Source organism: Polistes canadensis, unplaced genomic scaffold (assembly GCF_001313835.1).
Source record: "Polistes canadensis isolate GaletaPanama2010 unplaced genomic scaffold, ASM131383v1 scaffold_36, whole genome shotgun sequence".
In the NCBI taxonomy this organism is placed as follows: domain Eukaryota; kingdom Metazoa; phylum Arthropoda; class Insecta; order Hymenoptera; family Vespidae; genus Polistes; species Polistes canadensis.
Window position 1 is genome coordinate 550,262 of NW_014569583.1, and position 13,512 is coordinate 563,773.

General features: G+C 35.0%; 1 protein-coding gene across 8 annotated transcripts in view; it reads right to left on the reverse strand.

Moving 5' to 3' along the window:
- Positions 1–246: 246 nt before the first annotated feature.
- The window catches only part of LOC106784487 (MOXD1 homolog 2), a 177,790-nt gene continuing 164,524 nt past the window's right edge, over positions 247–13,512 (reverse strand). For 7 of the 8 annotated variants that reach the window (XM_014744083.1, XM_014744086.1, XM_014744087.1 and 4 more), the window contains 6 exons: positions 10,117–10,311; positions 5,406–5,495; positions 3,413–3,592; positions 2,608–3,075; positions 2,014–2,207; positions 247–822 (listed from right to left, as the gene is read on the reverse strand). In XM_014744083.1, the coding sequence (XP_014599569.1) occupies positions 390–822; positions 2,014–2,207; positions 2,608–3,075; positions 3,413–3,592; positions 5,406–5,495; positions 10,117–10,311 (1,560 nt within the window). In that variant the 3' untranslated portion in view covers positions 247–389. The remainder of the gene's footprint in view (positions 823–2,013; positions 2,208–2,607; positions 3,076–3,412; positions 3,593–5,405; positions 5,496–10,116; positions 10,312–13,512) is intronic. The other variant, XM_014744089.1, reaches the window with a different exon arrangement.

The following is a 13,512-nucleotide window of genomic DNA, read 5'->3' on the forward strand; positions in this document are numbered from 1 at the left end:
TCGTGATGATCCGGTCCTAGCTCGATCCACAACAAGAGATAGATAGATAGAATAGAATAGATAGATAAAAAAGGGAGACAAAGAACGGTGCAGAACTCGTATCCCGTCTTTCAGAGTGTTCAATCAAAGGATCCAGAAGCGAAAGACAATAATAGTAATAAGTAAGAAGAATAAGAAAAATAAGAAGAAGAAGAAGGAAAAAAAGAAATTTTCTTCTTCTTATTCCATAGTATTCTTCTTTGTTCTTCTTTTTTCATTTTTCCATTTCTACTTCTTCGTCTCAGTTTGAGTAGAATTTTTCTTTCGCTTATATTTATATTTCAAACAGCGGATCCTCGGAGGTACTTCTTCGAATTTGGGACGATCGCGCGAATACCGATCAGGATAGTTCACCTAAGTCCAGCAGCGAGCCCTATTAAAAGGGTTGTGCCAAGGATAAGTGGCAAAGAAAAAGGACCCGCAATTGATGGTGAACTTGCTGCAGTTGGTCCTTCGCTACTTCTCGATACCTTGCTTCTTACCAACTGACCACGTTCTACCGCGTTTGCTTCATCGCTTTCAGCATCCATAGGAAAACCCATGTCGGAACATGCTAAATTGGTCTCTTCATAGGAGTACAGAATCCTTGGATAATGTGACACCAACGATTCTGTGCCAGGTAGGGCACCCTTACTGGTCCAACATAATGGCATAAACGTACCAACTTTAGTAGCTTCTTGGAAACTCTGGAAACTTGTCTCCCAGTCGTAACTTATTAAACGATCTTCCAAGGTCATTCCAGCAAGACTCTTGGGTTCCTGGATTTTCACTAACGATAAATCTCTGAAAATAAATAAATGACCAATTTCGTCAAAGTTTCTTTTTCACACAGTGTTTATTTTTTTTTTGTTCTTTTTTTTTCTTCTATTTATACAATCGCTTTAGATTCAACGATAAATTTACGAAGTATATTGTGCCATTTATTTCAAACTTGACTAAAAGTAGAATTATATTTTGAGATTGTAATCAAATATTAACGAAATGTATTGTCCATTAATAATTCGATTGTTGTTTCTTTTCACTTGGATGCGAGTTTTAATAGAATTACCGTTTTCGTATACGTGTGAGATAATTTAATACGATTAGGAAAGTAATCATCACCTTTAAGCATGTTCATAACGTTACATAACGCGAATGAATATAACTCTGTTAACGATTTAAACTAAAGCGTATTTGTGCGTTCTTCGCGCATTTAAGGGACGCGTTGCTCCCTAATGGTCAATTTAAACCGATCAAAGAGAGGGGAATAGAAAGAAAGAGAGAGAGAGAGAGAGAGAGAGAGTGTGTAAAAGCTGGCAATCGTCTCGTCCGTTTACATAGGACCCGTACAAACCTCTCGTAATAGCGCAGATTAGTGTGTGCGTGTGTATGCGTGTGTGTCGCGCCAATTTATCATCAAGCAGTTTCGGCCAATTCCACCGATTCCACCAAATTTTCTAGGAACACGTGAGAATCACCGAATTAAGAGTACTAAATTCTTCAAATTTCCCGTTTAATTATGAAACTCGATTATTCAAAGCGACAATTAAGAAATAAAAGTAACTAACATCGTGGTAAATAAGATCAAGAGTGTGGCAAGTAATAGAACAATGTTAGGTTGAATCTTAAATAGTGCAATTTTTTTAAACCAATAAAATTCTATTATATGTGCCCATAATTATGAAAGTGGTTGTAAGTCATGTATCTCTTGTTTCGAGATATTTAAACGAATTACATTTGAACAGTAAAAATAAATTCTATATAATATTGAAATAGCAAATGCTATCTAACGGTTAATTTTTGACAATATCGTGAAAAATTTAGTGAATTAATTTAGTTTAGAGTAATGTGATGTGATAAAATGATTTTTCTTTTTAATTTTCACTTACTTAGTTAGTAGGTTCGTAATTATGCACATATATGTAAGTGAAATATTAATTTAATCGGCGCCCGAACTTTGTTGGTTCACCTTAATAATATAAATAATAAACTTACTGAATGACTTTTTGAACGCCAAGACTTTGCAGGACGGTTGGTAAAGATGGCAAAGAATAACAGATCGATAATTCGATCCGGGGATAATACAGTGCGGATATCAGACAGGTTTCTTGTCTCGTCATCAAACCTCCAAGCGTAATAGTTGAACGAGACTCGGACGAGTAGGTGCATTCCGCAACTAAGTGGTCGCCCTGTAAAACGATCAAACGATGTTTCTAAGCAGCTTCCTCTTACCGAGAAGGTTTTACAACTGTCGAAGCCGATCAAAACCGCAACTACTTTTTTATATTCTTTTTCCACTTTTCTCAACTGGTAGACTAAGATTCTTTCCAACTTTTATCTTTTTAAGCCTAACTTTTTTTTCTTTCTATACTTTCTTTATCTATACTTTCTACAGGTGGCCGATTTGACGATCGCTCGTTATCTCTTGTAAAACCTTCAACTTATGATATCGTTATATATACATATATATATTCGTTGAGAAAGTGTCAAAAAAGAGCTTTTTATAATAATTGTATAATGGAGTAGAAAAAAAATGTTAGAATTGGAATCGAATGAAATTTGTATAAAGTAATATATATATATACTTACCGGATAAACTTTGACGGGTCGTTGAAGTTTGCGATATTCTTGATAAGTAGGATCATAATTGGTATCCGATGCAATCGGTGGTAATTCTTCACCAGCACGAATCTGCCTAAATCTTATCTTTCTTCCTAATTGATGGGTATGCATGATTACGGCAAACATATTTATACCACTATTAGGTATAGTTTGTTCGGTGCACTCAGTTATGCAATGACCTTCAGAGACTACTTCTGGTTGTCCAGGTGGGATAATGTGTCTCCAATTAGGATCAATTCCTATGCTCAAAATTCCAGCGTCGTGAGGTCTAAGTTGATCGGTATAATACAATCTCAATCCGGAACTGTCACTGACTTCCAAATTGTCGTTGACTAATTGTTGAGGATTGATGTATTGAGTCTCGAGCATGAAGTAACGCGAACGATTGTCAGGATACAAAGCATAGCCAGCCTCGGGTGGAAAATTAAAGCCCTGCTAACGGAAAGAATTGAAAAATTATGCAAACAAATTCGAAACAACAAAGCCAATATTTATCATTTATATTTTGTTTACGAACAAAACAAAATGCATTTTAAATGATCGTTACTAATAATATCCTACTTTTTCTGTTGCACGATTTTTTCGGATTTTAATTTTATTGCTCCGAGCCAAAAATAATATCTTTCCTTTTTTTTATTTTTTTTTTTTTATTTTGTAAATAAACAGGAACAAAAACTATTGTATTTAAAATAGTATCATTTTTCGAAGAATCATTTAATGAAATACATTTAAAGATCATTTATATGAGATATGTAATAAAATTAAAACGTACCTCAGATCCTAAGCTCCAAGTAGCAGCAATCGTATTACATTGCGTTGCATTGTCGTCCTTGTAACAAACACTGCCAGTTGTTTTCGAAGCTTCTTCAAGTTGAGGATTATTATTCGGACACTCGTAGAGGGTCATATGATGCAAATACGTATTCTTCCCAGGTTCGATAACGGGTTCGTACTATAATGAAAAAAAAACAAGAAAATATAAATATTTACAAAATTATCATCGTAATGTTTTCCGAACGCGATTATTAAAAATAATCTTAATTATTTGGGAATAATCACACAATTTATATTCTTTACTTTTATTTTCGTAAACTGTAATAATAAGTCGAGAATTTTTCTAGGTTGAAGGTTCAACTTTAAACACTAGAGTTATCGCAATCGAAACGCTAATCGTCTCTCCTCGTTTCTCTGTCAGGATGGAACACAATGCAATCGCATCCCATAGTTGGGTCACGTTCGATCGAGTTCGAGATTCAGGTGCTACCCCCTAGCTGACTGGCGTTAGGTCAACTATATTGCTGCTCACGCTCTATTCCCTCGAAACTCATGGGAATCTGTTCTAGGTATCGCGAATCGTTAAAGGAAAAATATAAAAAAGGAATGTAACCTAAAAGCCTAATACCAACGATTATCAATATATTATTATTTCATCTTGCCTTTCTTTTTCTATGTTTCTTTTTATTTGTTAACCTGAATGAAACTTTAAAGAAAAAAAGGAAACTTATCGATATTTTATCTCGTTTTCAATTTGTTTTTTTTTATTTTTCTTTCTAGAAAAAGAACGATCGTCGATATTGAAAATAAATAAAAATCATAATTCGATGGCTTAATTTGAAAAGAGAAGATAAACGAAATGCGACGTTTAGGAGTAGCGTGGTGAATTTTGGCCGTTCATTTGGAAAACGTCAAACGACTGGATATAGTTAGAAATTAATGATTACGGTAACGCAAGAGAGATCACCGGGGGACGTTATAAAGCGCTCGGTAAGCGTATTATGAGCTTTACGATCATTCCTCTTATTATTGCCACGTTTATTACGATCATTCGGTTCGCGTCGGTTGCTTTAAAAACGTTCTTCGGGACGCTGACCGCGACCGGATCCGACGTGATAAACCCAAATTATTAACTGCTATTCAATTAATTTACGCGATTATAATCGTCACGCTTTTTTACGAATATCAAATGTGCCAATTATAAGTCTATATAACTTTTTAACGAACATATTATTATTTATTTATAAAGTATTCACACACATATACGTATGCATTTTTATCATTCGAAATATTTATCATTATTATCGGTTAATTAGATCTTCTCTTTCCGAAAAATTGTAGAATTTCTATGGACGAAAGAAAAATAAAAGCTATGACGATTTTAATCACGCAACGAATTTAATATCGAGAAACACGTGAATTAATTTAATATACATCTGATAAATAAATCTTAAGTTTTATGTAAATTTAAATCGTTAAAGGTAAATATTATTAACGTCGTTTCATTACAAACACATATATCCCTTTTTATGTTTTTTTTTTTACATTCTATTTTAACGGTAGAAAAACAATATTCCATCTTTTCACGGTGAAAATTTATCGTGAACGTTAACTTTTGTTCTTTTATTTATTCTCGGAAAGAGTAAACGAGAACGCTCTTCTGACTTGTAAAGATTGTCACGAATGTACAAAGAGGTTCCCAACAACAATACATGCTCGGTACGAGCTTTATGTTTCCGTGGAGACTTTCCTGCAGGAAGTGTGCAAAAGAGAGGAAGAGAGATAGAAATAGAAAGAGAGAGAGAGAGAGAGAGAGAGAGAAAGAGAGAGAGAAAGAGAGAGAGAGAAAGAGGGACAACTCGATGCTGTAGTTTCTACACTGTTTCTCTCCCAACTATTTCATATTCGGTTAACGTACTTTACTTTCCCGTGAAACGCCTGTAAGGCGTCATAAATGTGTTCAAGTATATAGAATAAGTAAAGAGAGTTACCTTGACAACGTGATGCTTGCGATTTATGTATGGCATTTTTATTATTTGACACCAGAGCAACGAATCCTTGTTGTCCCTCGGTAGTAAAACCTGAAAAAAAAAAACAAAAAATGAAGAAACGATCATTAATTAAAAGTTTACCATAGAAACAAACGGTGATATGATAAGTATATAATTATCTGCGTGTAAATGGTTGGAACGCACATTGGAAAGATTATTTTTGTTAAAGTATAAAAGGTATCGGAGGTGTGCGTAACAAATAGACACTTTTCGAATTAATCGTATCTAATGCTCTTAAATAAATAACTAGTACGTGATTTAATTATTTACCACGAAACCGACCTGGTAACATCGAGCGTGTTATTTTTGCTAAAATATTCTTCATTCAATATTATATTTAATATATATATATAATTAGAAGTAACCGACGAACGGTGGATGTATTTACTGATATTTTGTACCATTAATTAAAAAAAAAAAAGCTAATTGTTTCTAGTTAAAATCAGACAAATTGGCAAAAATTGTATTTTAAAATACGTCGATATTAAGTCAGGAAACAAGGCGTTTCTGTATCGAACGGATTGTGAGATAAAAAGTAAAAAGCAAATGCATTCTCTCTCTCTCTCTCTCTCTCACTCTCTCTCTCTCTTTCTTGGTTCAGTCGGTCGAAGATGCAACGGTGGAAGAAACAAGCCGCAGGGCAAATGCGAACGGAGAAAATTGCGATTTTTTTGTAACACCCGTAGAATTCTCTCGCCCTAAGCTCAGCCACGCCAACACGGATTTTCTCACGCGTTTCTGTCAAATTATCGATGTCAATATTACCGAGAAAACAATGTCTTCTATAGTATCTTCTATCTATCAAAAAACTAAACGTACATTCTCGAAATATCTTCTCGTATCGTCTTATACTTCTTTTTCTTCTTTGGATAGAAATTTTTGATCAGGACAAAATTGATCTATTTTTAATATTGACAAATATGTAATATTATATTATTATTGTTCTTTCCATAACATTATTATATACACATTGTTGTATAAGAAATGTATTAACAATCAATGTACAATAATTATTCGTTCAATTGGATTGGTTAATAATATGAAATTATCATAATTTGATATCGAGTGGAAGAAAAGGTAAGTAAAATATTGAAATTATGAGAAAAAAAGAAAGAAAAAGAAAAGAAAGATATAAGAAGAAAACGGAATGGTGATGGTAGGTGCCGTGAATCGACGAGTCCTTCTCGTTCTTGTTCTCGTTTTCATTCTCATCGTCGTCGTCGTCGTCATCCTCTGTACACTCAAAATACATATTCATTGCGGTACGATAGAAAGTTATCTGACCGGTCGGCTATTTCCTTTTATGAGACCGAGAAAGACGAGGAGGGTAGTTGGTATTGAATGAAAACGAAGAAGACTAAGACGAAGAACGAAGATAGAATATAAAAGGAATAAAATAAGAAGCAAGTAGAATCGTGGCATTCGCGTAAAGGGTAAAAAAAAAGAAAAAGAAAAAGAAAAGAGAATAAACTTCCTCGGCGGCAACTTTATCTTTTTCCGTCATCCGGCTGGTACGAAGAGATGGCTGACTCCGTCTACGACAATTAAAACCACAAACGCGTTTCTAGAGTTTTGCAGCGTGGCGAAATGCGTCTGCGAAACGCTCCAACATTGCGAGTTTTTATCAGATAACACGACGAACGTTTCTCTCTCAACCCTGACCTCGGAAAGTTTCTTACGAAAGATAAGCCCGAAACGCGATTCGCCGTCTATGAAAAGTAGTCCTTCTTCCTTTCTTATTTTTAATCTTTTTCTTTACCCCCCCATGAATAAATCTAGGGGACGAGTTCATTATGTACCGAGAGATAATTGGAAAATATATATATATATATTTCTCAGTGATACCATATTTTTATTTCACGACCTCCTTATCGAGAAAACAAAACAGAAACGAAAAGGTCGGTTTGTTTGAAATAATAGAGAAAATAGGTTGGAAGATATGACGATTTCGACGTTTTAAAATTAGACGAAAAATCGATTTATTTGATTTAATTATAAAAAGTAAAACGAGAAAAATATACGTCAAATCGATCGATTATTTTTATCTCTATTACAAAATTTCACATTAATTTAAACGAATCATTTTTCTCAACTATATAATCGACGTTGGCACGAGTTAACGATGAATTTAGCGATTATCTCGCTAGTTGAGATTTAGTCGTAGTTCACGGTAGTAACACATTTCGGTTGGCCTAAATTCGATTCGATATAAACTATAAACGGCCTTTCGATGGAGAATCGCTAAGCGGAATTAGCATTGTCCGATTTCAACGATAGTCATCCTTCTCCCTCCTTCTTCCTATCTCTCTCTCTCTCTCTCTCTCTCTCTCTCTCTCTCTCTCTCTCTCTCATTCTCGTCCCTTCCGATAATCTATGACCCGACGACGCTAATGAACGAATAGTTTTTGCCGGATGTGACCCGGTTAAGATTTATGTTGTCATAAATTCGTGCGGCACAATGCTTCGTGGCTTGCATCGGATAAAAATCCACTCGTATACTCGGAACGTTAAACGCGTTCGAACATTCATCTCACGTGCGACCGCTGCTTCCACATCGAGGTATGAGAGGAGACTTTTCTTTCTCTTTCTATCTCTCTCTCTCTCTCTCTCTATCATATACACTCATCGAACGAAAAGAGAGAAAGAGAGAAAGAGCATCCATGTGTTTGTATATACAGTAGTAGAAAATGCAATCGTGTGTGGAGCGTGCGTTTCTCGATGCAACCTCTATGGCACGTGACAAAAACAGAACGATATCGAAGAAGAAGAAGAAGAAGAAGGAGAAGGAGAAGGAGAAGGTGGAGGAGGAGGAGGAGGAGGAGGAGAAAAGTATCCAAAGATCAAGAAAGAATTCTGATAGTTCTTTGTACGATCCTTACATCTATATTTCCCTTCTTTTCTCACACCGAGGACACTCTTGTGTACGATCTATTGATATTGAAATGTATATTATATTATATATACAAATAGAAAGTACCATTGCGACGTATTCATCCGATATTTTTGTTGTTGTTGTTGAGTTTATAATAGTTCGCGTCCACAGGTCCAAAATGGAATATTTACATTTCTTTTAAATACTTTTCCAAATGGTTCAGTTAGATATTTTCATATACTACGGGGCTTTTTTTTTTTTTGTGCGAATAAAATTGTAACTACAATAAACTTTCTTATGTGACACTCGTAAAGTATACGGATGTTGTAAAGAATAAAGGAAAATGAATGGGGATATTTTAAGTTTCGAAGTTTTATGATAATAAAAGTCTTGTTGAATCTTAGAAAGAGAGAAAGAGAAAGAGAGAGAAAGAGAGAGAGAGAGGCTTAAAATACGAAGCTATGGAATAATACGTGGAATCTAAATTATAATGGAGAAGGAAGAAATAAACGAAATAATGAATAGAGAGAGGCAAGTAAAATCTCGCAAGAGGAAAAAAAAAGGAAAAAAGAGAAAAAGTAATAAAAAACAATAAAGATGCAGGAAGTTTGTAGGATTATATAGCTACTGCGAAATAAACGTACGAAGTGGTTGGTCGAGCTCTTATATGCGCGAGCTGCTTGCATGATTTTTTTTTTCTCTCCGATAAGTAAGCTCGAACGTTATCATAAATTTTCGTTTAAAAAATTTCTTAGATTATAATCGGCAAAAATTAGTTACTTTTTTATGAACAAAGTTTGATACCGAAAAATAATTATAAAACAAAAACAAAAAAATTAAAAAGAAAGTTTGATATTAAGTACAATATATATATATATACGTAAAGCGGTGGCGTAAAATCACGTATAGAGTTTTACTACGGGTCAGTTTGAATTTATATTTCAACCCTCGAGAATATTGAATTTCAATTTTCTGTTTTTTTTTTTTTCTACGTGCGTTTCTCTCTTCAAACCTGGTAATGGTTTCCTAAAAAAAAGTTACATTCAAAGACAGGGTGCGTTGGTTTAGTTTATCGTTTAATATCAATCATACCAAAGTTGTATCGCACCGAGAATATTTCGAATGAATGAAAATGGTTAAAACTAAATAAAGAAGAAAAGTAAGCGGGCGGGAAGGAGAGGAGATGAGAAAACTCGAGTTTTCAACTAAATCCGCTTTTAAACTGCTTTTATGAGTGTGGGCTATATCGAAGGTGGAGTAGCAGGAGGGGGAAGGGGGGGGGGAGGTTAGAAAAGTGGTGGTAGTGTCCGCGGCGATGTAACGAAAATCGACCTTATACAGTATAATATCTCCCTGGGCTGATACGCCATTTTAACGCGATCCACTTCGCCAAACTCCAATTAAAACTCCTTAATCGTCTTTCCTTCGCCCTTTTCGCGAAATTTAGCCGATGAATTTGTATGAGAACGTTTACTTACTTTTCCTCTATCTCTATCTCTCTCTCTCTTTCTTTCGAAATTTTTTCTTTACCCCTTCCTTTACCTATTTTTTTTTTCTTCTTTCTCATTATTTCGTAAAATCTATCCTCTTCATTACTTATCCATGCATATGTTTTTAATACGTTTACTGGAGAGTATTTAATTTTTATTTTCTTTTTCTTCATGAAATTGAGCTAATATAGATATTGCGTCAATCGATAAGTAGATTGGTTCTACATCTCATTTATAAGTTTTTTTTTTTTCTTTTTTTTATATTACGTATAAATAAAGGAAAGCCTACCTCGTGATTCAATATGTCCCAAGTTTTCAGTACAGCTTCACTCTCCTGATTATATGACGAACGTTTTGGTTGTGTATCTCTTTGAACTAAATACAACGGCCTTGATCCTTTGACCGCACCATGACCAGGTAAAACACCGGCTACTGATGCAGGTTCCTTAGCGTGATACTGCCAGACAACTTGCATCGTGTCATTCTGAAAGATTTCAAAAATATATTTTAGTAGTACATCACATTGATTTTTTCTAATTTTAATTATATTTAGTGCATTATAAAATCACGTTTCACTTGGTATTTCATTTAATTAAGCGTGAACATATTAATATAGATAATATCGTAATATCATTAATAAATGATCGGCGCTTTCTGTCAAAATTCGAAAATTTTAAATGCATTGAAAATAATTGATAATTAATTAAACGAAATAATAATGAACATATATATTATATAAATTGGTTATAAAATTTTCCATTTACGTAATCAATAATCTTTACGAACGTTACTAAATTCGTAATCCTTTATATTCCCTTGTCACGGATTAAATATAGCAAAGTTACATAAAGTTAATAAATCGAATTGTTTGAAAAGCTCTATGCATTCCAATAAAGATGGAGGAAAAAAAAGAACCCTTGGGAATGAGTTACACATTCGAGGTAAAGTGAAATGGACGTTAAGTCGATTAGTATCCGCAACGGAGTACCGATTGGCACAGAATCAAATAAATCGTATTTGAAGCTTTTGGAGAAAAAGAGAAGGGAGGGAGAAAGAGGAAAAAGAGAGCACGCCTTTCGCAATAACATTTCTTCCCTGATTCCTCGCAAGAAGATTTATTACGATTGAATTTTCTTTCGTTTTCGTCTTTCAAATGAGAATAAAAATGTGGCATTCGTATACATCAGCGTAAAAAAAAAAAAGAAAAGAAAAATAAAAACTCGGTATTAATCGATTTTTACGCGTTAAAAATTTCGAAATAGGTTAGAGATTATTTATGAACGACGATTCGTAGGTGAAAGAATTTTTCAAAAGAACTTTTCAAAACTAGATCGAACACTATCAGTTTTGGAAATAATTCACTTTTCAATGAACCTCCTAAACGTGAAAACAGTCAAATGCATTTACCTACAATTCATCTTATTGCGAGCCAGTTAGTATTGTGCTAGCATGAAATGCGTCTTTACTTTATCCTTGGCAACGTTCCAACCACGATGATACTATGCAACGTTTCGTCTTCATAAAGCACACATTCGATCAATTAACGAAATCTCTCCTTCTCTCTCTCTCACACACACACACACTTCATCTCACTTTTCTCTGCAATATATTCAATAATAATATATGATTTCGTATATGTATTATCAGAATAATTTCGATCAAAAAATTCCCCTTTTTTTGAGTAAATTCTTTACCCTATATAAACGGCTACGTAATATTATACAAATAATAACAAATTTCATAAATGTCTCATTTGGATGCTATCAAAAAACATGAAAAGTCAATTCGAATAATAATTCAGGTATCAGATGTTATGCTTGAAGAGTTGAAAATCGATCGATTGAAAGGAAAGCAGCGAATAAATCGTTCCCTGTGGTGGTTGATTAATGACCATACCTAATGAATCCTTTGTTTTAATGTTGCATCGATAATTTTCAGGTTTGGAGTAAATCAGGAATAACATTTTTCATAATCCCTTTGAGCGAGGGAGTTTTGAAATTGATCCTTAGATATTTTCTATTTTCCAATTAGAAGAGATCCCTATCCTTCCTCCCTCCCACCCCGATCATTTTATATTTCTAACTCTAAGCGTAACCCACGTGAATTCGACGTGCAATCAATCTAAACTACTTTCATTTCGAGACAAAGATTTATGGTACGCGCCTCAGGGATCAATTCCATTTTACGCATAGCGCAGAGGCAGGAACAACAACAGGAGTAGAAGCAGGAGCAAGAACAGGAGCAGAAAGAGTAGACCAGCAATAGCAACGGCAGCATGAAGAGCAATAATAATAATAATAATCTTCGTTTAGATTGTCGAGGTGCGAGCCACGCGTATAGCATTCACCCTCTCTCCAAAGGAATGGAAGAAAAGGGCCCCCAGGCTATCCAGGGTTAGAGTAGAATTTCAGTTGATTCTGAACACTATACAATTCAGGCGCGTTCACGTACGAACGGAAATACGCACGACTGCTTATTAATTATAACGAGTCTCGCAGTAATATTTGCATTAATGATCGTTGTTTAATTAGGTAAAGACGTAATATAGTCATCGTTATGTCGATATCTAATTGTAAGTAAGTGATTAGAAGTGAGTACCTATTTGCAGTCGCAGTATGCCGGTAAGATTCTACCTTCGAAATACGTAGATACATATATCGATCTTCTTGCAACGTGCCAAATTCTAGAGGGGTTGGAAAGGACGATAAGAGGGGTGGTGGCTTCTATGGGCCACTTACAATTTAGGACGATTGTACTTGATTGGAGCATTGGCCAGATGCAATCCACGATGCCGCCGTTGCCTCGTTTTCGAGCAGAGTAGTTGGTTGTAGACGTTTCTAAGATCTCGGGATCTTCGTCGATCGTTATCGTTCGGTTTAAAGGTACGATGAAATCATTTCAGAGGGGTCTTTGATCTTATCTAAAATCTTTCCTACGTGGAAGTTCGTTATCGCGGTACTTGTTAAAAGATAATTCATCTTATCGTATCGTATCGTATTTAGAAATCTTAGTTAATCGATATATTAATAATAATACGAAATATTATTCTACATTATACTTTTATTTGTTATTAGGATTTAATGATTCATTTGTGAAATCATTCAACGAGTTTGAGCACATAACAAAAGTAATTTCCTTTGAAATCCAATTTCCAATGAGGTAATATCTATGGTATTAGAGAGAGAAAGAGAGAGAGAGAGAGAGGTTACCAGTATATACCTATTTTCCTTGAACGTATTCACGCCAAGTGGCACAACCCTATATACCCACGATCCATCCTTGTTCTGGCTTCGTGATCGAGCGGCTCAATGAACGAGCAGCTCTCGTTCGGTTCGAAAGGGAAGGGAAGGGCAGGGAACCAACACGCGCTAGGTGTAACGAATCGTTCGCCGATACCGAAGAATAATCGACGGAGAAGCACTTCGTGGATCCGATCTGCCAGAGTTTCAGAGAAAGAAAAAAGGGGAGAAATATATAGAATGGTAGAAAAGCTAGCAAGCAAGCTAGCTAGCTAGCTCTAGATTGTAACGAATTAGAATCGACCAACTGCAATAGCATTAGTGGGGCAATGGCTAGCAAAAGGTAGTAGCTTTAACGAATTACGTAGTCGAGTGCTAGCGATCGAGAATAAAGGGATCGTAGATTCGCAGGCCACTCACGCGTCAGCCATTTTCGTAGTTCGATA